The 27,969-nt window shown below is 43.2% G+C and overlaps 1 protein-coding gene across 7 annotated transcripts; it reads right to left on the reverse strand.

The window, feature by feature from the left end:
• Positions 1-5,440: 5,440 nt before the first annotated feature.
• LOC112225327 (ATP-dependent RNA helicase DDX3X) lies at positions 5,441-27,894 on the reverse strand. Of its 7 annotated transcripts, none has more exons than XM_024389182.2 (20): positions 27,575-27,894; positions 23,449-23,497; positions 23,278-23,325; positions 20,223-20,282; positions 17,981-18,091; positions 17,336-17,462; positions 17,126-17,233; positions 16,785-16,884; positions 16,502-16,637; positions 16,185-16,279; positions 15,922-16,020; positions 15,320-15,480; positions 14,959-15,103; positions 14,721-14,865; positions 13,786-13,833; positions 9,909-10,090; positions 9,608-9,725; positions 8,865-9,021; positions 8,598-8,737; positions 5,441-8,413 (listed from the first exon to the last, which is right to left on the reverse strand). In XM_024389182.2, the coding sequence occupies exons 1-20, from the start codon at positions 27,617-27,619 to the stop codon at positions 8,316-8,318; spliced, it is 2,172 nt and encodes a 723-aa protein (XP_024244950.1). In that variant the 5' UTR covers positions 27,620-27,894; the 3' UTR covers positions 5,441-8,315. The 7 variants fall into 7 exon arrangements, with proteins under 7 accessions (XP_024244950.1, XP_024244947.1, XP_024244951.1 ...); XM_024389179.2 differs by having other exon boundaries at positions 17,912-18,091; XM_024389183.2 differs by lacking the exon at positions 20,223-20,282.
• Between the last annotated feature and the right edge of the window lie 75 nt (positions 27,895-27,969).

Below are 27,969 nucleotides of genomic sequence, written 5' to 3' on the forward strand. Positions count from 1 at the left end.
TCTGTTAAAACCATGACAAAAAACTGAAAAAACGTAAACGTCCATTTTTCAGGACCCCGTCTTTCAAAGATGGGGTCCTAAGACAGCGCTACAGGGAGGCAGGACGGACAGCTGATCGTCCTCGCAGTGGCAGATCACGTGTAACAACACCTGCACAGAATCGGTACATCCGAACATCACACCTGTGGGAAAGGTACAGGATGGAACGCACAATCCCTCCATCAGTGCTCAGACTGTCCGCAATAGGCCGAGAGAGGCTGGACTGAGGGCTTGTTGGCCTGTTGTAAGGCAGGTCCATACCAGACATCACCGGCAACAATGTCGCCTATGGGCACAAACCCACCATCGCTGGACAAGACAGGACTGGCAAAAAGTGCTCTTCACTGACGAGTAGCGGTTTTGTCTCATCAGGGGTGATGGTCGGATTCGCGTTTATCGTCAAAGGAATCAGCGTTACACCGAGGCCTGTACTCTGGAGCGGGATTGATTTGGAAGTGGAGAGTCCGTCATGGTCTGGGGCGGTGTGTCACAGCATCATCGGACTGAGATTGTTGTCATTGCAGGCAATCTCAATGCTGTGCGTTACAGGGAAGACATCCTCCTCCCTCAGGTTGTACCCTTCCTGCTGGCTCATCCTGACATGACCCTCCAGCATGACAATGCCACCAGTCATATTGCTCATTCTGTGCGTGATTTCCTGCAAGACAGGAATGTCAGTGTTCTGCCATGGCCAGCGAAGAGCCCAGATCGCAATCCCATTGAGCATGTCTGGGACCTGTTGGATCAGAGGGTGAGGGCTAGGGCCAGGGCCAGAGCCATTCCTCCCAGAAATGTCAAAAAGTAACAGTCAGTATCTGGTGTGGCCACAAGCTGCATTAAGTACTGCAGTACATCTCCTCATGGAGTGCACCAGATTTGCCAGTTCTTGCTGTGAGATGTTACCCCACTCTTCCACCATTTCTGTTAGTCACAAGTCTGTGGAACTTGTTCAATTTATGTCTCAGTTGTTGAATCTTATGTTAACACAAATATTTACACACGTTAAATTGGCTGAAAATAAACGCAGTTGACAGTGAGAGGACGTTTCTTTTTTTGCTAAGTTTAGTTACGTTCTAGCTGCGGGTCCAGTTCTTACATTGTGTAGGCCTAGCTGAGGCGACCCCGAATTTTGGCTTGATAGGTCATTCGAAGCTCGAGCAACGACCTTAATTAGTGCTAAAACTTTTTCCGGGCGTTGCTATGGGGTCCCTGAAAGAGCTATCAGACAGAAACATTAGGACCTGTCACTATGGGCCGAGGCGGTTTCAATGCACTTAATATTGTGATTCTGGGACTTTTCTAAATGTTGTAATTTTCGCGACGTTAAAAATGAATTGAAGTTATTGCAAATGGATGAGGCTGTTTCTTGGCCTGAGAACATTCTAGAGCCACATAACTCACCGTGCACTATTGAGTCAAGCTCTAGAAGCTCTACAAAGTTTCAGAGCTCTAGGTCTGATGGTTCTTTGATAGTTCGAACGCAGGTAACTATTGCCGGCTCTGTGTGTCTGTAAGCCTCTCACTGTGTCACTCCCCATTGTGTGTGTGTTTGTGAGTGAGTACAGAAAAATCACAGAAATCACGTAGAGCTCCGAAATCCGCCTTAACGGATTTGCCTGAACACGCCGCAACTGGATCTATAACTTTTTGGGGGAAAAAAACATTTCTTTAACCATCACCAAATGGATGTTGTACGATTTCTCTTAAATTACGATAGATACATGGCTGGTTCTTTTTTTTCTTATGCTGTAGGTTTATGTAGTTTGACGTGACGTGATCAAATTAGCGCTGTATTACCGTTTTTGACCTTTAATCCCAGAAAATGGGCATTAAGTGAAAGAGCGTTGAGGCATTGACGCGATCTTTTTTTCTGGACTAAAAGCACATTTGGCCAAACCTGTGCTCATCGAGTTGTCTTCGAAGTCTTTTCCATTTACGAGAAACGGCCATGTCCATTTGGTGATGTTTTGTCCATTTTCAATATAGCCAGTCGCCATCTAGTGGAATTTTCCAGTACAGAGGAAAAATGTCCCAAAAAAATGTTACATTTTGTAACGCGGAAACCAAATGTCCGAGAGACTTTATTTGATGACTTCCTGGAACACCGGGCCTTGGGTGAAAACCTGAGGCCGTCGGCCTATTTTAATAACACCCGCGGACGTCTAATAAGGGACTGTACATTTGCAATATGGAGATCCTCATCAACCATACGGGAAATGCCACTCGCATCCCTTATGTAGAAAAGAGCTGGATGGGTGCAAGTAAAATGGGAAAAACTCCTAGCTCATTATCATTGTCACGGTCAGGCCATACCATCATTCAGTTATTTAAGATCAGTAGTGGTGCAATCCAAAAGGAAATTATAATCCCTAATTCTTAGTTTATGTATATATTTTTGATCAACCAACATAAATACATTAAATAATACATGAATGCATTAAATACATGATAGAAATACATAATATAAATCACAGTTATGTAATATGACACCATGGCCTTGCAGCCTCTATCCCAGCCCAGGGGTTTGTCACCCCTAGTCCGCCTCCTAATCTCACATTAAAAAGTTAACAGCAGGCTCAATTCAATCCGTATCTGGGGAGATCCACATTATAGTTCGATTGAAATGTAAAGGCAATGTTCCCACGTTCGCAGAGACTGCATGCACAGTAAACAATGCAAATGTCGGCTCATGTCTGTGTGGTTGATCCCGATGGTCTCTAGCAATAGTGGATCATATTTAATTTATCACGTTGCTCAATAATTTTGGACATCTAGCCCACTTCATGGAATCATCATGGAACGCAGACTAAGTCTGGCAGTTTAAACCTGGAGCATGGTTTACATTTATGATGACTGGCCCGTTGTCATATCAGTTCCATGATTAGGGAAGATTTATAGGACAATTGGTCAACCCTTAGTTACAGTTTTCTGCCCTTTCAAAATTGAATGGAAATTTAACTGAAAACCCTTTTGAATGAAAACGGCCAGCGCAATCCTAGGATCCTTGGGACGTCCCTACCCTAAACCCTAACACGAAACTAACCTTTTAAAATGTCAACTTCAATGGGGTAGGGACGTCCCAAGGATCCCGGATTGCTCGGACTGAATGAAACTCCGTAAGGAAATATGTTGGCCAGCAAGTGTGAGGGTCCAAATCAATCAAATTAAGAATAACACGGAACCCAAACCGGCTGCGCGCGTGCGCCATCGTGCATAAATGTATTTTGTCCCCTCACACCAAACGCGATCACGACACGCAGGTTAAAATATCAAAACAAACTGAATGAATTACATTAATTTAGGAACAGGGTCAAAAGCATTAAACATTTATGGCAATTTAGCTAGCTAGCTTGCACTTGCTAGCTATTTTGTCCTGGGATATAAACATTGAGTTGTTATTTCACCTGAAATGCACAAGGACCTCTACTCCGACAATTAACCCACACATAAAAAGGTCAACCAAATCGTTTCTAGTCATCTCTCCTCCTTCCAGGCTTTTTCTTTTTTGGACTTCCCTATTGACATTGGCAACTTTCATAAATGAGGTGCATTACCACCACCGACCTCGTCACCCACGTGGGTATAACCAATGAGGAGACGGAGGTGGGTACCTGCTTCTATAAACCAATGAGATGGGAGAGGCAGGACTTGCAGCATGATCTGCATCAGAAATAGACAAGGGTTCTATTTTAGCCCTTGGCATCGCAGGCGCTCGTTGACGCGCTTGAGCAGTGTGGGTGCAATAATTGAATAACAAATGTCTAAATTTATTTTGCAACGCAAGCGGTGTGGTCAGCCTGTTTAAGGCTGTAACGTAACAAAATGTGGAAAAAGTCAAATGGGTCTGAATACTATTCGAATTCACTGAATATTGGCTACTGCCTGAAATTAGGTGACTCGTTTTATAGTGTTTGCTAGTGCTGTCTGCATTTAGTTTTGCTGGCTAACAAGTAATCTAGCTACGTTTAGCAGGTAGATTCCACTCAACGGAAGGTATAGTATACCTATTATAATTTTTACCCCAATTGATTTTATCAAGCTGCTGCGTCTCTAAAATCGTTCGGCGATTACTGATCAACCCGGCTAGCTAGCTAAACAGACCGCTAATGCAACGCATCGCTAACAGAAGACTCATATAATAGCCAATCACAACACTGGATTGGCCTATGGCAGGAATTTGTTAGGGGGGCGCCCGTCACTCCAGTGAATGTTCCCAAACCAAGGTTTCTAGACTTGGTTTTGACACCAGACAGATTTAAAGATCTGAAACCATGCACACCAACAATGCAGGATAGGTCTGTTTAAAAACGGTTCAGACCGCGTATACATGTTAATAGCGTTATATACATGGAGCTTGTAATCATAAAAGTCATGTTTTTCATTGACATGATTACAGGCACCTTACTGGATAGTTTAGTATTAAGTGTGAATAAATACATGAACTAATGATATACAAGGATTCAGTTTCACGAATGGTTAACAAAATACCTAGTAATGTATTTGCAGTTTATAAGCAGTGTTCTGAAAACTGTTTTGAATTTTAGTCATGGGCAAAAAAAAAAAAAACTCCATTAAAATAGGTAACAAGCACAAGACCCTCCAAAATCAACACAATGTAACGAGGAAATGTTGCATTATAACATCACCATGGAGCCAACACTAAAATGCCATTTAGGAATTATGAGAATAAAAGTCTGGCAGTCATAATTATAACTGGACATATTTTTTTTATATCATAAAACACAGTAAACAGATGCTGTGTTCTTACCTGTCGATCATGTATGACATGTCCATGTGTCTGTCCTGCCGGTTAGTCAGCAGAGCACACTCACATATAGGACTGAACAGGCTAATAGGTTGTCTGAGAGGCAGTGTGTGCGTATCTGGTAGAACAAGTGTGCAAGTACATTTGCATGAATAATGTGTGTTTGATAGTGTGAGCGCACCAGTGTGTGTTCCTGCACAGCAACCCCCACTAAAACCTGTATGTGCGTGCAGGGATCATCAAGCATGCTCTTAACCTCAACCACTGATTTGTGGTCAGATAATCCTAAATGCTTCTGGTATTCAACTCAATAACCAGTGACTTGATCACAACAGGGTTGTGTTCAGTAGGAATGTTGAAACAGAGCACAGGTGTACTACCCGAACTTGCCCATTAAGAATGTGCATCTTCATTTTAAATTGCAAAACATTTGGCGAAATTGTGCACTATTGAACACAACCCTGATATGATAACAGAAGAATTCCATAAATGAGACAAGTGAAACATGGTGTTAACAATGAAATCTCTCAAATTAACTGAAGCCCATCAAATCAACGCCAACTTCGCTGCACCTCTCCACAGCCACTCCAGGATATAGTCTGTCCTAGATTTATAAACACAAGTCTTAAGACATGCTTGATTTTTATAATATGGTACTTTTGCATTCAAACTTTATTTAGGTAAAATCATACAATAATTACACAGCTGAGTCTTTTCCCATGCTGTGCATTAGCCTCTAAGCTAGTACAGAAAGCAAAGTCTAAGTCTAAAGAGCTCTGGGTTGTTCTTCCTCAGGGCACTGAGCAAGTGGTGCTTGTAGCCTATTCTTCCTGTGGTCAGGCTAGCAGTTAATGTGCTGCTACTGTGGGTAACACTACTGCAGCTGAGACCTGCTCAATACTCTGAGGAAACAATCCCCAGAGGTGCCATATGCAAATGCAACAATAGAGAATAAACCACATTGTTTTTTTTAAGATTGTCATGTGCCAGACATACACTGGATTTTTTTAATAAATATAAGTCAGGTCAAATTAGAATAAAGAGTTATTATAAACAATGCATACAATTTGAGAATCCCGAACAGTTCTGCACCGATAGATTTAGGAAAATTAGATTTTGCTCTTTTAACAACTTTAATTCCAAACCTTGGCATGTTTGATTAATTCCATTTCTCTTTTTGAAGGCCAATTTGACTATATAATATTTAGAGATGTTTCAAGGCCTCAGGCCCTGACGTCTGTGGATATTATTATTTTTGACCGAGTCCAATATGTCTTAAACATTAAAAAGCTCACACTACCCCGAAATATATAATTTTTTTTCACGCATACAGGTGACATTCAACATTCAAGTGCCAGTGTTTTTGTTACCGTCTTTTGGTCAAGTTTCTTGTAACTTTCAAAGAATCACTTTGAGGCTTACAAAAATAAATATCTCTCAGAAATGCTTAATAAATTACACAAAACTAGCAGCAAAAGTAGAATCTAGAAATCTGTGTGCAAATGGCTAAATTCCCAACTGCTAAATCCCCTGGTCCCAAATAAATCCTGTTTAAATGTTGAGAACCCTTCCCCTTTGTAAACAAGCTGCGTTTTTTTCCACAATCTCCTCACACACAATATTTGGAAGCTTAAGGACATGTATTCAAGACATTTATATAAAACTCTAGATGTGCAATAAAATAACTTTTGTAAAACTTGATGGGCACGACAACAAACAAGGGCCTACACACAAACTCAAGTAGCACCTTTCAATCCATGTTCTCACTGTCAGTGCATCCGCTTTTAAAGTGAATACATTTAAAAAGTTCAAAAGGCACAATACACTTAAGAAACGTAGTGCACTTAGAGATACTCCAATGCCCCATCTCTCCTCCTCTCGTTGGCTGCTGCTCTTTGAGGGGAAAAGCCTTGTCTGGCCAGTCAGAACCAGAGCTTCATACACATCTAAAGCTGACTACCTCCCAGAGTTGACAGTACACATGTACCATAAGGAAGGGGACAACAGTCCCCAGTCTTTGGCCACCTTCACAGCAAGGAGCAATGGAAACCAAAGCGATGGCGGTGCACTGATAACCCTTGACCTTCACCCCATAACCCCGGCGACAACTGTTCTGCTGTCCAGTCCCTTTGCTTTCTGACTGGTTAACCCTTAGTGATGGACCTCCTACTGCTTGTCTCGGATAGATGAACCATGCCCCTCCAACACAGCTTGAAAAGAGAAAACGTCTGTAATTAAGTTAAGCCTGCGACTCGGTTCATTTGTCTTATATCTCCTTGACCAAAAAACAAAACACTAGCATGCGTAGAATACCGGCTCGGCGGTCAACGGTAAGACTGTTTAATGTTAACGCTGCACCACACCGTGCCTCCCCCCCGACGCTATCGTCCCCCCCGACGCTGTGGTCCTTGTGCAGCCATTTTGAACTTCACTTCCAAGATGGCGGGCATTTTTTGTTTTGATACATGTTTATAGAAGAAACATTTCACTCAAAACTGCCAGTTTTACAATACCACGCGCATGCGCCCGCTCTTCAAATGTAAACAAACCAAAAAACACTGCCCAGTTAATGTAGCTAGTGGCAGGTAACTTACTAGCTGCCATAACACTGTCAAGTCAATTCATTGAGTGTTTCTGTTTGAATTAAACCCTAGTGTGTGTTTGTTAGCATTGATTTTAACGACTTTCCGTGTTAAGAGATCACAACTGGAATGGCTATTGGAAAGACTACCGTATCCTTAGAGGAGCCTATCCAGGATAGAGTGAGCAAAAAAATTAAAAAGTAATCGAACTCTTCGTCCTTTAAAGATTAGAATACAGTTATTGGCCAAACTAGGAGTACGGCCCAGTGAGGTCGGACGCTACAGTGAAGTTAGCTGTTTGAACTCGATAAAAGGCTACATGATGACCCTGCGACAATTTTGAAAGGTTCAAATGGATTCATGACTCGAGTGAGTCACAATGCCCCCAGTGTTTGCCAAGGTTTGATTAAGTACAAGCTTTTTTTTTCTGTTTCTTTTTTCACCCCCAAAATAAAATACAATTTAGAGCTCTTGGCCACATTCATTTGGTGAAATGACAACAGAATTAGTCCTGTCTAAATTCAAAAGGCACAGTACATTAACATACAAATGATCCTCAGGTTATTCTTTTAGGTTCTTATTTTTGTTTATACAAAGAAAAAAGGATGTGCTGTTTTGAACAACAAAAGTCTAGAGTTGCTATATCAGACAATACATGTCAGCATCCTTACATGCGCACTCTTAATCTTAAGTGTGCAAATCTCTGCTCTTCTCCAGTGGATTGGCATCACGCTGGTTATATCTTCGCGTTGCGTCGTTCTCCATGTGAGAGAAGCGAAGGGGCAAAGAATCGCAATGTGTGTAATGTACTGTGTGTCAGTGAAAACTACACAGGGTTGAGTGAGCGGGGGTATTTTAGTCTGGCGTAGTCAACATGTGGTTTCCGTGAGGGGATCGGTTTGGTTGGTATGGCAACCGGGTTTCTATGACTAGTTGCCCCACCAGTCTGTTCCACTACCGGAGTGGCTATAGTTGCCACCGTAGCCTGCATCGTTGCCACCATAGGAGTTCCCGCCTCCAAAGCCACCTGGGAAGGACAGAGGTCGAGGGTCAGTAGATTGTTATGATAGCTGTATGCGAGTTACTGAATTAATCTATATGGATGACCCCTCACACATGATTGAGTCAGGAATTTCAAATCATCATGGATAAAAACTAAGGGACATTTAGAGTGGCTCTTCAAATGGTTCTGAAAAGGGGCTAGCGCTTACCTCCACCAAAGCCGCCACGGCTTCCGCCTCCTCCGTAACCCCCGGTGCGTGGGCCTCCGCGCCCACCACCACCACCACCAAAGCCACCACCACCGGGTGTCTGACGGTAGTCCCTGGCACCAAATCCACCAGAGGAGAACCTAGCGGAGCGAGATAACAAAAGTTGATAGACACAGAACATGTAGCTATTCTCCTTTCTTGAGAAGCTCCTTTCGATCTAAAACCATTGGTGGGACATTAACATCCCTGAAAAGGTTGTGCGTGCACCTCTTGGAGCGTCCGCGTCCTGTGTTGCCCTTGTGCTGGTTCTCATAACCCAGGCTCTCCAGCCAGGACGGCACCTCCTGCTTGGCCTCCACCAGGATGTCCAGCAGGTCTTTGGTGATGTTGCTGTTCTTGTCGTTGAAGAACGACGTGGCCAGACCTACAAAACGCAGACAGGTCTCAATACGCTACACACATATCATGCAGCGCAACTCTCCAGGGCATGCGGTGGAATGAGCAACTTCATGCGGTGGAATGAGCAACTTCAGTTCTTGAAAGACTTAAGGCTTCTTAAAAAGACTTAAGGCTTCTTAAAAAGACAATTCATGCAGTGTGTGCTCTTAAGTAATATAATAGTGTAGTTTTACTTGTTTATCCTCAGTTATTCTCTTGTTTCTACAACATGTTGCTGAGTCTGTTCGGACTAGCTACCATCCCAGTCGTATCAGATGTAATACACAGAGGCGCATGGCCAACACAAACACCGTTATTCACCGGCACCAGTGTGGTAATGCACTCTCCAACACAACGGAACAATCTACTATTGTGCAGAGCTAAGCACACCATTCTAATTATACAACTAACTATGCAGCAAACAAAAAAAAGCTCATTCTTGTTTTGGTAGAAAAATGTTCTAAAACGTTTTCCTTCGCATGGCCTCGAACACAATCTTAGTGTGTTAGAGCTGGGTCAAAATCCTACACACACACAATGGGTCATGATGGGAGAACACTAGTCCCACTCACCCAGGTTCCCCACACGGCCTGTACGACCGATACGGTGGACATACTCCTCTATGTCGCTGGGCAGGTCAAAGTTGATGACGTGCTTGACATTAGAGATGTCCAGACCCCGCGCAGCCACCTGGAGGAGAAGATAGAGGGAAACATGATGCAACCAGCAATGGCGAAAACCTTTCAGGTGGTGATTGTCGTTACGGTTGTAGTAGCTTCAATACAAATCCCGATACGTTTTGATGCGTGTAGGATAAAAAGGGGGAAATGACATCACTGTCTTCACAGAAGGGGTGTGTGTGTGTTGCCGTACCGCGGTGGCCACCAGGATGGGGCAGCGGCCAGAGCGGAACTGGTTCAGCGCCTCTTCTCTGTCTCTCTGGGAGCGATCACCGTGGATACTGGTGCAGGCGTAGCCCTCACGATACAGGAAGTCCTCCAGAGCGTCTGCTCCCTTTTTGGTCTCCACAAACACCAATGTCAGAGACTCCTTACCTAGACAGAGTGAGGAAGAGAGACGTAGCGAGAGCGCGCGAAAGAGATGAAAAGAAAATCAAGCAAACGGTGAGTACTTAACGCACAGGCTATGAGCAGGATAAAGACTTCAGACAATGAGAGGGTCGATGGGATCAGAAACAAAAAATGGTGATGCGCTAACAGAGCAGGTGCTGATAGGGTGACCACATGTCCCAGATGGTGCAGGACAGCCCTGCATTATGGCCCTTGTCAGACATTCCAACAAGTCTCTTTTACAGTCACATTGCACTCATTACAATATATATATCAAAGATGTGGTACTGGTGATGTTAAACACTTCAATTGTTGAGATCTGATATTCTGATGTAGGTCTACGTCATCTTCAACCAATCATATTTATCAGAACCTTTCGTGCTAAATTGCAGCTAATCTTTGAGTGGACAGTTTAACTTGTGCTTCTAATGAAGAGCTCACAAAAGGAGGTGGGCCAAGGCCTAAATAGCCGTATTATACTGAAAGGTAATTTTGTCAAACTTGTGAGGGTCTCAATTCTCATAACTTTCTTATTCAGCATTCAAAAGTATGTGGACACCTGTACATCGAACATCTCATTTAAAAAATAAACAGGCATAAATATGGAGTTGGTCCCTACTTTGCTGCTATAACAGCCTCCACTCTTCTGGGAAGGCTTTCCACTAGATGTTGGAACATGGCTGCCGGGAATTGCTTACATTCAGCCACAAGACCATCAGTGAGGTTGGGCGATTAGGCCTGGCTTGCAGTCGGTCGGTCGTTCCAATTCATCCCAAAGGTGTTCAAATGGGTGGTGGGGTCAGGGCTCTGTGCAGGACAGTCAAGTTTCTCCACAGATCTTGACAAACCATTATGGCCCATGCTTTGTGCACAGGGGGATTGTCATGCTGAAACAGGAAAAGGCCTAACCCAAACTGGTGTCATTGAGTTGGAAGCACTGAAACATCTAGAATGTCATTGTAGAGTCAAGATTTCCCCTCACTGGAACTAAGGGGCCTAGCCTGAACCATGAAAAACAGCCCCAGACCAATATTCCTCCTCCACCACCTAGCCTTCTCCGGCTATCTGCTAAACCCAGATTTGTTTGTCAGACTGTCAGATGGTGAAGCGTGATTCATCACTCCAGAGAACGTGTTTCCACTGCTCCAAAGTCCAACGGAGGCAAGCCTTATGCCACTCATATTGCATAGTGATCTTAAGCTTGTGTGTGGCTGCTCAGTCATGGAAATCCATTTCATGAAGCTCCCAACGAACAGTTCTTGTGCTAACGTTGGTTCCAGAGGCAGTTTGGAACGCTGTAGTGTTGCAACCGAGGAGAATTTTTAAGCTCTACCCACTCAGCGGTCCCGTTCTGTGGGTTTGTATGGCCTACCACTTTGCAGCTGAGCAGTTGTTGCTCCTAAACATGTCCACTTCACAATAAAAGCACTTAGTTGACCAGGGCAGCTCTAGCAGGGCAGAGTTGACAAACAGACTTGTTGGAAAGTTGGAATCCTAGGATGGTGCCACGCTGAAAGTCAGAGCTCTTCAGCACAGACCATTCTACTGACAATGTTTGTCAATGAAGAGTGCATGGCTGTGTGCTCAATTTTATACACCGGTTGTGACTGAAATAGCTAAATCCGCCAATTTGAAGGAGGTGTCCAAATATTTTTGGTCATGTAGTGCATTTGCTGCTACGACACCCACGGTAAATGCCGTAAAGCCTGGCAGTGAATGCCACGGTAGATGGGACTTGCCGACAAAGTTCAAATATTTAAACTTTTGTCAATCAATGCTAACACTTTTTAAAACGTTTTCTACCCGATGTTCATTAGCATTCTTTGTTTACTGAAGTCACCCTAGCAACGCATACCATCGTGCTGGCTTTTGCTGTCACCATATTTTTTTAACTTTCTTGTCCCGCTATGCCAACTGGTATGATGGTTTTGCGTCCCTCGTCTATATGCAGCATAACTGTTTTACATTCCCTGAGACCAACCAGAAATGGTTTCCTTGGCCAAATAGTGCCAGGCAGTCTCTTTCTGCATCACAAAATTTTGCACAAGGCAAAAGAGTAGGTGCTTCAATTAGCTTGTTCGTTGCAGCGGAAGGGGGATGTGTCTGAGGTATTTTTTGTTATTAATGTAGGCTACACTGTCCCACAAATGTGCCACAAAAATCTTGTTGTCCCGCATTTGGGTATTTTAAATGTGGTCACTCTATAAAATCGATGGTGGTGTGACTGAGTTCATCACCATGGAGCAACGAAACAAACGGCAACAGAAAAATGGAAATCAGGGGAGCAGAAGCATCATCCCTTTCACTGACAAATGATTAAGTGCAAATGGTTCGGTTTTGCAGCGTTATGCCAAATGTCCTCATAACAGAATTAGCCAGCTGTCCCATAACTCACAAAATGTCCTCAAAGCCATTTGGAATAGTACTAGTAAATGAGTGGTCTCAGTTTTGTCAGCAGTGGACCAACACTGCATTAATGGCTATCGGCACAAACGGTCAAGTGTGAACTGGATGGGGGGTGGATGGGGGCATGTGGTGGTGTCATTGTTGACATTCTCTGATGACTCTACGTCTAATTCAACAGCAGCAGCATTCAGTAACAGGTAGGCAGCAGGCTGCATTTGGGTAAGGTTGGCATGGCAACACTGAGCGATGAAGAGAACAGGACCAGGTTTGAGTGTCTTAAAAATGCATCCTGCCTTCCCTGGAATAATTGCTGATTTCACATGTTTGGATAGGTGAAGGCTAGTAGCATATGGCAAAAACATTCATCTATCCAGTCATAATATCTGTGCTAATGTCACAGAAGGCGGATGTCTATTCTAAATATTCAAATCAAGGCTTGGATATCTACATGCAGGTCTAGCGCCTAGGGCAGTGTTCACAAAACTCAAGACCTCAAGGGGTGCACATTTGGGTTTTTACCCTAGCACTACACCGCTGATTCAAATAACCAACTAATCATCAAACTTTGATTAGTTGAATCAGCTGTTTCTAAAATGTTTAACTTCATATTCATCATGTTGTCATAAAAAAAGATTGAAGTGTTTCCAATGACAACACCTACTCATAATTGGTTCAACACCGATGAGGTCATTGGAAACTCATCGTCTATCTTCCCCCCCCACAAAACATAGTTAATTTATATTTTTTCCCCCTTTAACATAGATGGACTAAACCTTCTTTTATAGGAGACGTAGCTCCTTTAGACAGTTGACTAACAGAGTGTAGCTCAGTTTACAAAGGCAACAGCCCAACGTGTCCTTAAAATCTCCCACACTTGTGTGGGTGTGTAACACCCAGACAGTAACACCAAGCCAAAAACACCAAAGCTGTGCTCCAATTAACATCCTCCTTTGAGGATGGTAAGCGTTACTGCTGGTTCTAATGACAGGGTTGGCAAACCCTGGTCCTGGAGGGCTGTAATTTAGTCTTAGTGTTGGGCTGGAACAAAAGCCTGCACACCACAGCTCCCCAGGCCTCGAGTTGCCCACCCCTGACCTAAGGGTAGGATTCCCCTGGCCCTGAGACTACAACCATTTTGTCTGGCCCTAAAGCTCTTTTGAGAAATTATGAAAGGAAAAAGAGGGTTGGGGACCAGGGAAGGGAAAAGGATGGAGTGGGATGTTTGCCAGTTGGGAGGGTCAGACTGGGGGTTATAGTACCATAATAATACTTACCGGGTGTCACTGCAGCCTCCTGAACATCAGGAGCATCACTGGGAATGACTAAATAAAACCAAACCGCCCAGTAGAGTAAACCAAAGGCAGTATGGAGTAACTTAACAGTTCTTAACAAATATGTAATAACTAGCGCTTTCCCAATCATCCACCCTCCGTTTCACCCAGGGGAGAATGGTGAAGGTTCATCATGTCAACTAGTTTAAGAGACATGTCCATGGGGCAGTTCATTTACTTTGGGCATATAGACTAACAGGTGGTTGGGGGTGGGGGCAAGGGAAAAGGCTATCAAATGTACCCTTTTAGATAAACACTGTAGCAAGTATCATCAAATTAGTTTCAATACATCTGTGACTGAACCAATGATTTAGATATACACACACTAGTTGACTGATACGGGGCACAGTGTTGAAGCCACCGTGTCTCCATCTTGGCACTGCCCCACTATTGTAAAAAAACATTTTGGAAGCTATAGAAATGCATTTCTTAATGTCTACATTTATGTTTTTCACATTTATTTTATTACTGACCACCTTAATGCACACTTGAAAATATATTTTGAGACAAAATATATAAAAACATCTTTAAAGTAAACATTTGACTTTACTAATGTTACTGTGCCCACTACAACACAAAATAATTAAAAACGTGTAATTTTGTCCTAGAAACATTAATTGAAATAGTGTAGAATTCCATTAATTCCTATGGAGGACTGCTTCTACTGGGGAGTGCCAATATGGCCGCCCGGTGGCTTCAGAGCCTCTCAATGACCAATACATATCATCAGCAATCCAGGGATAATATACATCATTGGATTGAACGTTATACCTGTGTGAATGATGGAGTTTGGTGTGAGAACGTGAGCGTGTGTAAAAGGGTTTGAGGGTTATGGGGTAGAGTTGGTGTCTTTGTTCGTTCACGTGTGCGTTCCTTACCTGTAGCGTTGAGCAGGTCCAGGAGGAAGGATCTCTTGTCACCATCCTCCACCCACACTACTTTCTGGGTGATGTTTTCTGAGGTGGAGCCCACGCGGCCCACGGCCAGGAAGATATAGTCCTCTAGGAAATCACGCGCCAGCATCTAACAGTCAGAAATACACACAGTCAGAAACCTGCACCCAGGATTTTACTCTATTTCTCAAGCTTGCGTCACTACTGGTGCATGCTTGTGTACCTGGATCTCCTTGGGGAAGGTAGCACTGAACATCATGGTCTGACGGATGCCTTTAGGGGGCATGGTGTCCTGCTCCACAATGCGTCTGATCTGGGGCTCAAAACCCATATCCAACATCCTGTCAGCCTCGTCCAGCACCAGGTAGCTGACAAGGATGACAGAAACAGCTCACTTAGCACTTTGGTCACTCACTTATGTTAGTGTTGGACAAAACATTAGCCATCTCATTATCATTAACACTAGCCAACTCGGCAGCACTAGTTAACCAGTGCTAATGAGTTAGCTAACAAGTTCTCTTGTTAGTTTTAGCAAACTCTTTGGTGTTAGCCAATTTGTTAGTGTTAGCGCCTGCCCCACTCACTTGCAGTAGTCGAGGCCAATCTTGCCTCTTTCCATCATATCCACCAGGCGCCCGGGTGTGGCCACCAGAAGGTGGCAGCCTCGCTCCAGGTCTCTGATCTGCTGGCCGATGTCAGCCCCACCGTACACCACACAGGGACGCACACGGGAGCGGTACGCAAACTAAGAGATACACAGGACAGTTCAGAACACTAGTACAGCCATAATTCAGTTTCAACCATCACCCTTTCATTGTCTTTGGAGTATCGTTCTATAACAGATGTTACCGAGATGAACACTTATGTTACATAGAACTTGATGCGCATTCATTTTGAAACGATATAAGATTGTACCAGTGATTAAAGATGGAACCAGAAGACATGGCACTGGGCATATTGCCCCTCCATAACACACACAGTACAGGGAAAGTGTGCATGCCAAGAAAATACATTTTATTTATCTAGTTGCAATCAATCAGCCTGTTGGGAATCAGTAACATTCAGTTCACCATCTTCCTTAGCCGCAACAAGGCTACTCTACTATACTGGTGTCACTACAACACCATTCATGGTCTGTCCATCGTGTATGGTTTTGTCTGTCTGTGGGTAGAGTTTTAGCCAACACCTTTCTGGACTCTTCGTAGATCTGCAGGGCCAGTTCTCTGGTGGGAGCCAGGACCAGGGAGAGAGGATACTGCTTACGGCGCCCATATTTACCACTGTCCTGTGGAGGGAAGCAACAAGTGTTGGTCAACCTCAACACACCACATAAATAAATAGCACACCTGCAAGTTGGGAGGGGGCAATTTAATTGCTTTCATAGAAAAGCAGCGTTTCAGATTGATGGAAAAACTCAACGTTGCAGGCTGCTTGTGTATGTGAGTGTACCTGTCCGTTCTTGCCAGCCGCTGCAGCGTCTCCAGGCCCCTGTGTGTAGATCTGGCTCAGCACTGGCACCAGGAAGGCTGCAGTCTTACCCGAGCCTGAGGAAAGGAACAGTCATTCATTTACTCAATACAATAATCATTCATTTTTTCTGGTCTGAAAGAAAAACCCCAAACATGTTTTAAATATTTAGCTAAATTTGTAATGCAAGAGAATCAAATTAAAGTCCCTAAACAGGCTCAATTCCATTTTATCCTCTAGCGAATCCTTCCGCTACCGTCTCCCACCTTGAAGTACAGCTTCTTCATTCATTCTCTTACCAGTCTGAGCACAAGCCATGAGGTCTCTCTTGGACTTGATGACCGGGATAGCGTATTTCTGGACAGGGGTGGGCCGCGTGTAGTGGGTCAGGGCAATGTTGCTCATGATGATCTCACCCATGTCCACATCATGGAACTGAAATACCAAAACACAGGCGCTGTTAGTTTTGGATCACTTCTACTCTTAACTTTTGTCAACAAGAGTTACTTGAAAGTGTTCCATAGCGTGTTTCCCTTGATCTACAAGACAATTGTTGACTGTAAAGCCAGTGACGTGACTTACACTATCAATGTGTGGCGGGCAGTTGGATCCAGTGGCCTCCACCGGAATGTCGTCGTATTTCTCAAAGTTAATACCTGTGTTGCCGCTTGAGAACAGCTCCCTGGATGAGCGGAAAAACATTGGGTTAGAGGACATCACATTAGACAACACCTAACATGACTCTTTAAAAAGTTACCCAAAATTGCTGAACACTCCTATTGCACACTCCCAGCTGTAAGAGTGAGTCTAAGATCAATATGGTTGAGTATGCTTATATAAAATGGCACACTTAAAGTTGCAGAACTCCTAGACACACTGGTTTTGGCCAATTTAACAGTTGAGAGGAGAAGAGTGTGACTCACGCTTCCAAGCGTTCGTTGGCGGGGCTGGGTTTGGACCAGTCCTCATCGTCCCTGGAGTCTTCCTGCCAGCGGTTGTTGCCTCCACCGCCATAACCTCCACGCTGATAACTACGACAGACAGATACACTGCTCAACACACTTCACAAACATCAGCTGTCTGAACACACACCTACTTGTATAGCAAAATACATTCCGCTGACTGGTACGTACCCTCTGCCCCCTGATGATCCACGGTCATTGTAGAAAGAAGACTTTCCCCTCCCGCCAAAGCTGTTATAGGCCGCGTCTTGTCTGGGAGTACCTCCCCAGCCTCCACCATCCTGTCCACCACTAAACCCTAGCGAGAGAGAGTGGATAGCTTAGTGAGTACCACCATTCAAATATTGCTTGGGAAGAAAACAGCCATTTTGGTAAATGGATTTGATCGAATGATTGGGGTATAGGATAGACTGAATCTGCAGGGGCGTTTTTTTCCCTGTATCTTTCAAGTATTGTCTGCGTATTTTATCAATAAAACATATAGCTATACGTGTCATAAGTAAAGGAGTCTTATTTGTATTAAGTTATTTTATTCTTACATTATTTAAATTACTGGTGACAAGGAAATTCTGCCTCTGCAGAGTCTATTAGTAGTCATTACCGAGTAAAAATGGGTCTATATGCACAGTAGGACCTAGAGGACCAGATCTAGAGCATAATACAATATCTACTACTTGCATTAGTCTAATAGTATTGGTTATTACTGCGGAATAGATCAATACAATTTGGCACAGTAGGTTTCCCCACCTGCGATGTGCATTGGCTGATTAAACGAGGCGCCACCCATGCCGTTACCGCGGTAGCTGCCACGCCCACCTCTGTCATTTCGGGGAGGCCCGCCGCGTCCCCCGAAGCCCGTATTGCGGTTGTCATGGTAACCATTGGCAAAGCCGTTGCTGCGTCCGCTGTCCCATCCTCCTGGAGAGTCTTCATGGACAGGGTGAGGGGAATGAAAGGAAGAGGGGGATGATGAGACGGAGGTAGAGAAAGTGTACTATGGGGTTGTCATGTTCAGAGACTACAAAGGGGATAGATTGGACTCCCAAGCCCACAGACAAAGGAAAATACTCACATCACTATTAAAATATCAGTTCCCATCACCCTCCTTTCAAGTGGGATTTCGCAAAGCTAGTGACTATTGATCAAAGGACTTCTAAAACTATATTTTAGAGATTCAACCTTGTAAAAAGGGAGGCCAACTGACTGAACTTGGCATTATGAGTTCACAACAGAACATCTCTGCAGAAAACCTATACTTCCAAAGAATCCTACAATACAAGATCAGACCATTATGAGTGCAGGCTAGGCAGCAGGCTGGTCAGGGGACCGTTTAGGGCTTCACCACTGCCAGACGTGACAAACAGCCCCAACCCATAGGGTTTTTCTTTCACTTCAAGGTGGTAAAGCTTCAGATAAAAGGTAGCCTAAATATGTAGTAAGCAGCAGCATCCACATCCACTGGTGGGTCCTCAGCAGCTCCTTCAACACCAGATTTCTCACACACGGGGCAAACCTAATGTGGTGAATACACACACCAGCTGAGGCTTCAGACCAGGCCTAGTGCTGTGCACAAACACACACTGTTCATATCCCTGGGCAATATGCAAACAGCGCTAGCTGAGTCAGCTAGTTTCATGTTGGACAAGGGGTCCAGAAATACTTGTTCATTTAGCCTAGTCCTCTATTGATGCAAACTGTGCATTAACACAAGGGATGCAATAACGTGTAATTCATATTGGTGCAGGCTGAATGAGCTACATTAATAAAAAAGACAATTCTGTCTAAATTACTTGAGTTGAAGGCTCCAACAGTAAGCAATATACTATATGAATGTATAGAGTGGCTTAGCCAATGTTCAATCAGACAGTAAAATTAGTAGGTCTGCTTACTCTTTATGGAGGGACTATTTCTGGACAGTAGAGTTAACACAGATTAAGGTGGAAGGATAGAGGAATCACATAACCAATGAGGATTCAGATCAGTCACCCCCTTGTATACTCCTAGAATGACCAGAAGGTAGTAAATACTACATACCAAAAGGTTTGTTTTGATACAGCTGTATTCCTACTGCAGATACACGACATAAGGATGTTAACATTGAGCATACTGCAGCTCCCATTGGCATTAGTAATACAGCCATTCTAGCGACGCAATCTCACTAAAAATATCAATTTTAAACAACCATGCAACAGAGGCAAGCTACTGCATACTAGAACACACAGCTTTGATACCAGTCCATGGCTGCATATTCTCAAGTGATACCCTATTCCCAGTAGTGGGAATTGGGTGTGGTGTTCTCTTAGGGGAATAGCCTACGTGGCATGCAGGTACACCATTTGTCTGACCAGACCCCATTGTTAAAGTGGTAAAAGTCTAGCTCCTGAGAGGCCAGTCTTGGGTAACCTAAGCAAAGGTACAGCTTTGGGGGCTATAAAAACAGATTCTCCTTCCATAAGTTGGCTGATGCAAGAGTAGTTTGACATGACACTAATAGTTACCGGCCACACAGTTATCCCACCCAGGTGTATAGTTATTTTTGTGTCTTTGGTGGCATTGAGGGTACTGCTTAAATTAAACTTTCAGGGACACTACATATTGTAAAGGCTTACAATATGGAAAATACTGTGGGTTAGAACATGTGCAAGATGGCACACACAAAACAAGTTCTCAATACGGATAGCTCATCATTGAAAGCAGCTATAATGAGATATTAAAATTAGATGTGCTGCAATGTCAGCAAAAGAATTTCAAAAATCTAATGCATTGGCCTAGATGGAGCTATCATATCCTGTTCCCTCACATATAATTTGTAAGCAGCATCTGAGCAAAACCAGCAGAAAAAAAGCAAATCAGTTTCAGGTTTGAAGCTGGGTGTCGCATTGTTTTTCAAAAGTCTAATCCCCTTCACATTGGGTTCCATAGACACAGATTCAGTTTACGTTGGTGGAATCTGTGCACCTGGAACAACCCACATTGGCGTTTCTGGTGTGTAAAAGGCCATTTCATGCAACTACAAATGCAGGGTGCCCTCAGCACAAAGGAGACGGAAGGCACTTACAGAAGTTCACTGGAGGTGGCACTGAATAACCGTACTGTCTACCAGAGGAATAAGCATTTTCTGTTGTGGGATAAAAATAAAATAAAAAACAATGTCACAAAAGTGTGAGATGAAGCTAACCCAAGAAACGCTTTACCATGATTAATGAGATGTTCATTGGGATATACTCTGGCATTTAATATGTGTACAACTTCTCAGAGGCAAGTCAGTGCTAGCCTAGTTAGCATGAGAATGTTTTCTTAGGACACCGGCTTGTCTTTCCCTTAAGAATATTGTGATCTGTTGGACCCAGTGGCAGCGAGCAGTAAACACAACTGGTAACTTTCCAAAACTAACAATCATGCAGATATTCAGAAATGGCAGAGAGAATGTTGATGATTTCTCTTGTGCATTAACTGGAAGTATTTTTGTTGGGCCAGGTCTAGAAAAAAAGTTGCCACGATTGAAACAATTGTACAATATCCTCTGCAATTTTTGGTGTATGCATCTCAAGGGTTTCCAGACTTTTGACACATGCCCCCAAAATAATCCCGGCCCCACCATGTTAAAAAAGTGATGTAATGGCCTCCCGGGTGGTGCAGTGGTCTAGGGCACTGCATCGCAGTGCTAGCTGTGCCACCAGAGACTCTGGGTTCGAGCCCAAGCTCTGCCGCAGCGGGCCGCGACCGGGAGGCCCTTGGGGCGGCGCACAATTGGCCTAGCATCATCCGGGTTAGGCCGGCAGGGATATCCTTGTCTCAACGCGCACTAGCAACTCCTGTGGCGGGCCGGGCACAGTGCAGTGTAGCTTGATTGGGTTGTGTTTCGGAGGACGCACGGCTCTCGACCTTCTCCCGTGCGGACTCCGGAGAGGCGTTGTAGCGATGACAAAAGACAGTAACTACTAACAATTTGATACGACGAAATTGGGGAGAAATGAGGGGTAAAAAAAGTTATGAAATAAACAATCAATGTTAACCTTTTTCTTCTTCTTTGAGCTATGACAGTAAAATTGATTGAGTGATTTGTAATAATATTTAAAATCAGAAGGAGTTATGGTTTGAAATTCATCAGAAATGAGGAAGTTGAGGAAAACAGGCAATTGTGTATGATCTTCTGTGTAGAAGAGATCATAGATGTTTTTTCCACCAGTCTGGTTTACAGCCTGCTCCTGCCCAGTCTGTTTTAAGACATTGAGGGAAACAGAAGACAGTGTTCCTGAGAGCCTCATCTTTCAGTCATGGGGTCACAATATTTTGTAGCTTAAACCGTTAGATCCACATTTCTAGGAAGAAAAGAGACACCGCTCATTTTATTACAACCGCTTTTAGCAGCTAAAAGCTGTATGAACCAAGCGCAGTGAGCAGTACGGACCCCATTCCAGTGTTTTGTCACCCCTGGATGGTCGGTGGCAGCTTTCCACGACAATCAATAGGACCCCAGGCGGTACGTTTCCTTATTTGTTAGGAACGCTATTACGTTTATCGAGAGCTGTAGAAGCATTGGCTTGCGGTAAACTCCTTACGCAGGTAGAAGGGCGACATTTGTACATTAAGTATTCCAGGTCATGTGGAAATAATAAAAATATGTTCACGCCTGTGAGCCAAGAGTTGTTAGTCAAGAAAGACACAAATCAGGTTGTACGTCATTGTAGGGCTGGGCAATATGGCTTAAGCCTATAAAAAAAAAATTCTAATTTATTGGTGATTCACAAACACACATCTAGATTTTTTTGTTGTTCTTCAAATAGGCGTGCGTTGTTGTACAATTAAAAGTAAAATACACTACATTTGACAGTCCACAATAATCAAATTAATTTGAGGCTTGTGAATTTATACCAAGGCTAAATAGATGAATAAGCCTTACACAACCACAAAACCCAATAAGACTTTATTTTAGCAAAAAAAGTTACATCTGCTTTTCTGATGGACAGCGTATTGAAAATGCAGATTTCGGAATTCTAACGCAACCCCTGGGTTTATTTTCTTTCTAAATCTTCTACACTAGGGAAGTGTATTTAACAAAATTTTATTATTTCGTCTAAAATGGTGTGGGGGGGGCTAAGGTGACATATGGAATTGTTTTACGACAGCTAAATGACCCATAGTCATACTCTTTGATTATGAATGTTAAGGCCCCTTTGGCTATCAAAAAAATATTGATTTTGGCCTCTATTACTAAAACCCATAGAAAACACACTCATAAAAGGACACAGAAAATGAATCACAAGATACAAGGTTGACGCGCGTCTTAAATCTAGGAGATATGTTTAAAAAAACTCAAAACCTTTTTTAAAAACACACATTTAACCCCTTTTTTGGTGTTACAAAACTACCTGTATTATTCAAAAAAAAAAAAAAGTGGTACCGGTTATCTTCAGATGAGTCCCGTGACCCTTGTGGGGGTCCTTGAGCAAAATGGAGAACGTTTATGAGAATTCCCCCTTTCCAGAATGTGGTCCCATTAGTTTGTAGCCCAAACGGTTCAGAGACTTGTGGGGGTCATAGAGCAAAACACCATCGTGTTAGTGAGTCTCCCCTTTTCATAGAAGGGGCATAAATTTGACGTTAGAAAAAAGATTTTCAGGATGTCTTATGGTCTGACACAGCTGGAGCTCTGCCACCTTTCACCACAGATGAGAAAGTGCAACACTGGAGGATGCTGATACCTCTAGCTTTAACTGACTGATTTTGATGGGGATTTTTTTTAAATGTAGCTTAGATTGATGCAACAGTGCTTCAATTAACTTGGGGATTAACTGACAAATGCATGGATTTCTGGTCGAAGTTGTAATTTCAACCTGTCCCGAACCCATTAAAACACTGGCCAAAACTTATTGCACACCTTCATTAACGACAAGTCCTTTGTTATCCAACGGCATTGAATATTTAAATGGAGAACATGGGAGTTTTTCGGGGGGGTGCAAGCCTGAAACAAGCAGACAGGTAGGCCTATAGAATTGGGAACAGGTAACAATCGGCAGAAGACCTCGCTCAGAGCGAGTCTGTACCCTGGTAATACAAGTCGGGGCTGATGTCTTGTATGTGATTTATTGGGTGTCAAAGATGACGCTTACCGTTTTTGGAAACTTCTTTGTTCCTCAAGTGAGGTGGAATGTAACGCCCTAGGAAGTGGAAAATGGTAGGACTATCAGTTTTCACATTGAGAAACAAATAGTATGGTAAAGCCATCAATGAAGATCGCCACAATGAGCTACACTGAATGCAAATTGTCTGTTAATACTTACTGCCTGTGCCTCCTCCCTGTCCGTCAGAGTTCAAGTCTAGGCCAGCAAGCTGAAAACACAAAAATACTGTTGGAGTGCATCAAGTGATTTTACCACAAGCATGGTCAAATACAACCACGGGGTGAATTAATGCTTCCAAATCTGATGGCGCAAAGTGCCAAAAGTCTAATCCTAGCACTGATTGGACAGGTTCAAGTTCAGTATGAAGGATAGCCTGTACAGTGCATTCAGAAAGTGTTCAGACCCCTTACCAGGTTCCACATTGTTACGTTACAGCCTTATTCTAAAATGTATTAAATTGTTTCCCCCCCAATCTACACACAATACCCCATAATGACAAAGTGAAAACAGAAATAATAAATTTACATAAGTATGCAGACCCTTTACTCAGAGCTTTGTTGAAGCACCAATGGCAGCCTTGAGTCTTCTTGGCACCCCTGTATTTGGAGAGTTCCTCACATTCTTCTCTGCAGATCCTCTCAACCTCTGTCGGGTTGTATGGGGAATGTCACTGCACAGCTATGTTCAGGTCTCTCCAGAGATGTTGGATCTGGTTCAAGTCCAGGCTCTGGCCGGGCCAAGGACATTCAGGAGACTTGTCACGAAGCCATTCTTGCATTGTTTTGGCTGTGTGCTAAGGGTTGTTGTCCTGTCGGAAGGGAAACCGTCACCCCAGTCTGAGGTCCCTAGCACTCTGGAAGAGGTTGTCATCAAGGCTCTCACTGTACTTTGCTCTGTTCATCTTTCCCTCGTTCCCAACTAGTCTCCCAGTCCCTGCCGTTGAAAAACATCCCAACAACATGATACTGCCACCCCGCTTCACCATAGTAATGGTATTGTCTAGGTGATGAGTTGTGCCTAGTTTCCTCCAGGCGTGATGCGTGGCACTCAGGCCATCAGACCAGTGAATCTTGTTTCTCATGGTCTGAGGGTCCTTTAAGGTGCCTTTCGGCAAACTCCAAGCAGGCTGTCATGTGCCTTTTACTGGAGAGTTGCTCCTGTCTGGTCACTACCATAAAGGCCTGATTGGTTGTGTCCTTCTGGAAGGTGCCCCCATCTCCACAGAAGTATTCTGGAGCTCTGTCAGTGACCATCAGGTTCTGGGACACGGGCCCTTCTCCCCCAATTGTTCAGTTTGGCCGGTCAAGGAGCTCTAGAAAGAGTCTTGTTGGTCCCAAACTTCTTCCATTATAAGAATGATGGAGGCTACTGTGTTCTTGGGGACCTTCAACGCTGCAGACATTTTTTGGTACCCTTCCCCAGATCTGTGCCTCAACACAATCCTGTCTCGGAGCTCTACAGACAATTCCTTAAACCTCATGGCTTAGTATTTGCTCTGACATCCACTGTCAACTGTGGGACCTTATATACAGGTGTGCACCTTTCCAAATCAGGTCCAATCAATTGAATTTACCACCGGTGGACTCCAAGTTGTAGAGACATCAAGGATGATAAATGGAAACAGGGTGCACCGTTGCTCAATTTCAAGTCTCATAGCAAAGAGTGTAAATATTTATGTAAATCAGTATACGTATGTAAATCTATATTTTATGAATTTGCAAGTGTCTACAAACCTTTCCTTGCTTTGTCATTATGGGGTATTGATGAGGGGGGGAAAGTATTGAATCCATTTTAGATAAGTCTAAAATAAAATGTGGAGAAACTGGAGGGGTCTGAATACTTTCCAAATGCACTGTATACTAAGTCAGTGAATCAAATGTTTACATTACTGAAGTGATTGTGTGTGGGGAAAGATGCTTTTATGACACTCCGGTTAAAATACCCAAACCAACTATATTAATTTGGGGACAGGTTTGCTGATGCTAGCTAATTTCTCCTTGGATATAAACATTTACGGATCAAGCATAAATTGGCCTTTAGTCTAGGCCGCCGCAAAGGATTAGTTCACTGAGATGGGCACATATATGCATACATACTGGTTACTGCTCGACTAAAACAACCTTGGTCGACCAAACAATCGACTAATTGGGGTCAGCCCTATTCATCTTTCTTCTGTTGATTTGATCAGCAGTTGACAACCAACTGAGACGCATTACCAGTTCTAATTTAGCGCCTAGCTACACAGACGCACGGAATGCTACAGGTTTGGTCAGCCTGTTAAATGCTGACCAGACCACCCAAGTTGCTTGTGCTGCAAAATAAATGTCCACAAACACATTAGTCAATCATTTCACCCGAACTTGCTTGCCAAGCGCTAAAACAGAAATTGATTCTATTTTAGATGCTTTAGGCGCTGTGGGTCGCACGTTTCCCATTTCCTCATTAGTTTTTAAGAGCATAATGTGGGTGATTGAAAGATGAACTTGGTACACACTCCAGTCCAGTTGGTGGCGGTAATGCACCTTAAAGTTTGCGTCCAATCGCCATATAAAATCCACAGAAAAACAAACTAGGTTTCCCCTTTATATGTATGGTTAAATTGTCAGAGTAGAGAACACACGGTTTTGTATGAACCAACATGTCAAGATTCTACAAAGATCCAGCTAAAAAAGGGCCATATGCATTCCAGCTAAAATAACAACCCAATGTTTTCCCACAGCAAATTAGCTAGCAACAGCACACTAGCTAAATTTCTATCATTGTTTCATGTGCATTTTGACCTGTCCCCAAAGTAATATAGTTGGTTCAGGTATTTTAATCTGCTTGCCATGATCGTGTCTCGTGGGGATAGACATGCACTGAACAGGTCAATGCATTTTGGTACACCAGAAGTATATTAAGTTGCAGAGGCAGTGCATATGTTGGATTTATCGAATTTTCACCTTCTTTACGTTTCTGTCAAGCCCTTCATGCATAAGGTTTGATGCATACATGAGATAAATCCAGCATATGCACCAAATAGAACGCACTACAACATAATGCTGCAAGGCAAACAATGCATTCCATTAGAATGTCATGTACTTCTGGTGTAACAAAATGTAGTGACATTAAAGGTGTGATCAAGGCTTTACCACCATAGTGAATCACGTGCAAAATATCCAAGACTAACGCTTCCAACACACCGACAGTGGTGGCATTTTGGTACACCAGAATTATATTCATTTCCGATGAAACGCTGCGTTTGCCTTGCAGCATTGCTTTGCAGCGGTAGTGCACACGTTGGATTTATCGACCGTATGCGTCAAACTGTATGAGTAGGTGGCTTGACAGAAGTGGCAGCAGCATAAAGTGAATGTTTAACTTTTGCTGCATACAAATCCAGATGATGCTGTCGGTGTGATCGAAGCGTTGTTCTGCTGACTAACGTTATATCCAAACACGATTATACCGGCGAAGTAACCTTATATAGACCAATATCCACATAACATTTATTAAAAGCAAGTTAACTAGCTATGTTTTACACAACTAAAACCCGACATTAACTCACTAGCTAGTCAATGGTAGATTTGCTTTGTAAACGCAGTCTGGAGTAGGTTACTTTATTCACCTACAGTACTGGCGATTGTTATTTCCTGCGCCACGTTTCAAGACTCAGCAGTTACTTTTACCGGCCGGTAAAATTGCATCAATCCAAACAGCTAAGTTAGCTAGCTAACGTAAACTAGCACGCTAAATGTATCTGAATATCAAATGTCAGCTAGGTAGTTATCTATGTTGCTAACAAGTATTGGTTCTGTAGCTAGATAGCCAACATTAACCAAGGCCTAAGCACGCCTGGTTAAAATTGCCGTGAGATCAACTACGCAATCGATACCGACCTGTTACGTGTAGCCAACTAGCCTGGCTAATTACATATTAAACACTAAAATATGTATTTTCGACTGTCAGCTAGCTAACTACATTAATATACAGTTATTGATAGCAAGTGTTCACTATATGTAATCGTTGAAACAAATAAATTGTCTAACTACCCAAGTCTTATCAAAACTGAATATTGCTAGGCAGCATCCGCCATCACCACAGTTAATGTCACCGGCGACACACCAACCACCATTTTACCAGCCACATCCACGCAGTTAGCTGGCTAACATTAACTTGGCTACGAACCGCTTTAGCTTGGTAGCTTAGCATACGCTTCGCTAGCTGACGGAACGTTATTTTAGCTGTCCTAACTCCATATTTCCTAAGTTATAATTGTATTGAATAAATTAAGTAAAACACTCACCTGCTGATCTAGACCGTGTTGATTATCGACGACCACATGACTCATAACTAAAGAGAATAGAGAGGGTTATTTGTCAAGGGAAAGTATTTTCTTTGTTAGCACACTAGCTAGTTTCTTTGAAGATCACAAAATTCTTCCTAGATTCCAGTCCGTAATATGTTGCTAACTTTATGTCCTTTCAGTCAATAAAACAAGTGTATTGTGTAAATAAATGTTCCTTTCTGTCAGTTTTTACGTGGTTGCAAATTAAAGTATCCACTCGAGCTGTAACCGTAACCTTCCACTGGCTTCTCCGTGGTGGAATGAAGCTAAGTTACGCGCACAGGTACCGCGAGATAACACTATTTTAGAACAGACATCGCGATGTTCCAAATTTTGTACATTTCCGCGCGGAA

Source organism: Oncorhynchus tshawytscha, linkage group LG26 (genome assembly GCF_018296145.1).
Source record: "Oncorhynchus tshawytscha isolate Ot180627B linkage group LG26, Otsh_v2.0, whole genome shotgun sequence".
Classification (NCBI taxonomy): domain Eukaryota; kingdom Metazoa; phylum Chordata; class Actinopteri; order Salmoniformes; family Salmonidae; genus Oncorhynchus; species Oncorhynchus tshawytscha.

Coding starts and splice junctions, on each gene's coding strand:
- LOC112225327 (XM_024389179.2), bottom strand. CDS start 27,619: ATGAGTCATGTGGTCGTCGATAATCAACACGGTCTAGATCAGCAG. Junction 16,638..16,784: donor GCCCGCCACACATTGATAGT/GTAAGTCACGTC, acceptor TTGGTATTTCAG/TTCCATGATGTGGACATGGG. Junction 8,738..8,864: donor GGACGCGGACGCTCCAAGAG/GTGCACGCACAA, acceptor TCGCTCCGCTAG/GTTCTCCTCTGGTGGATTTG.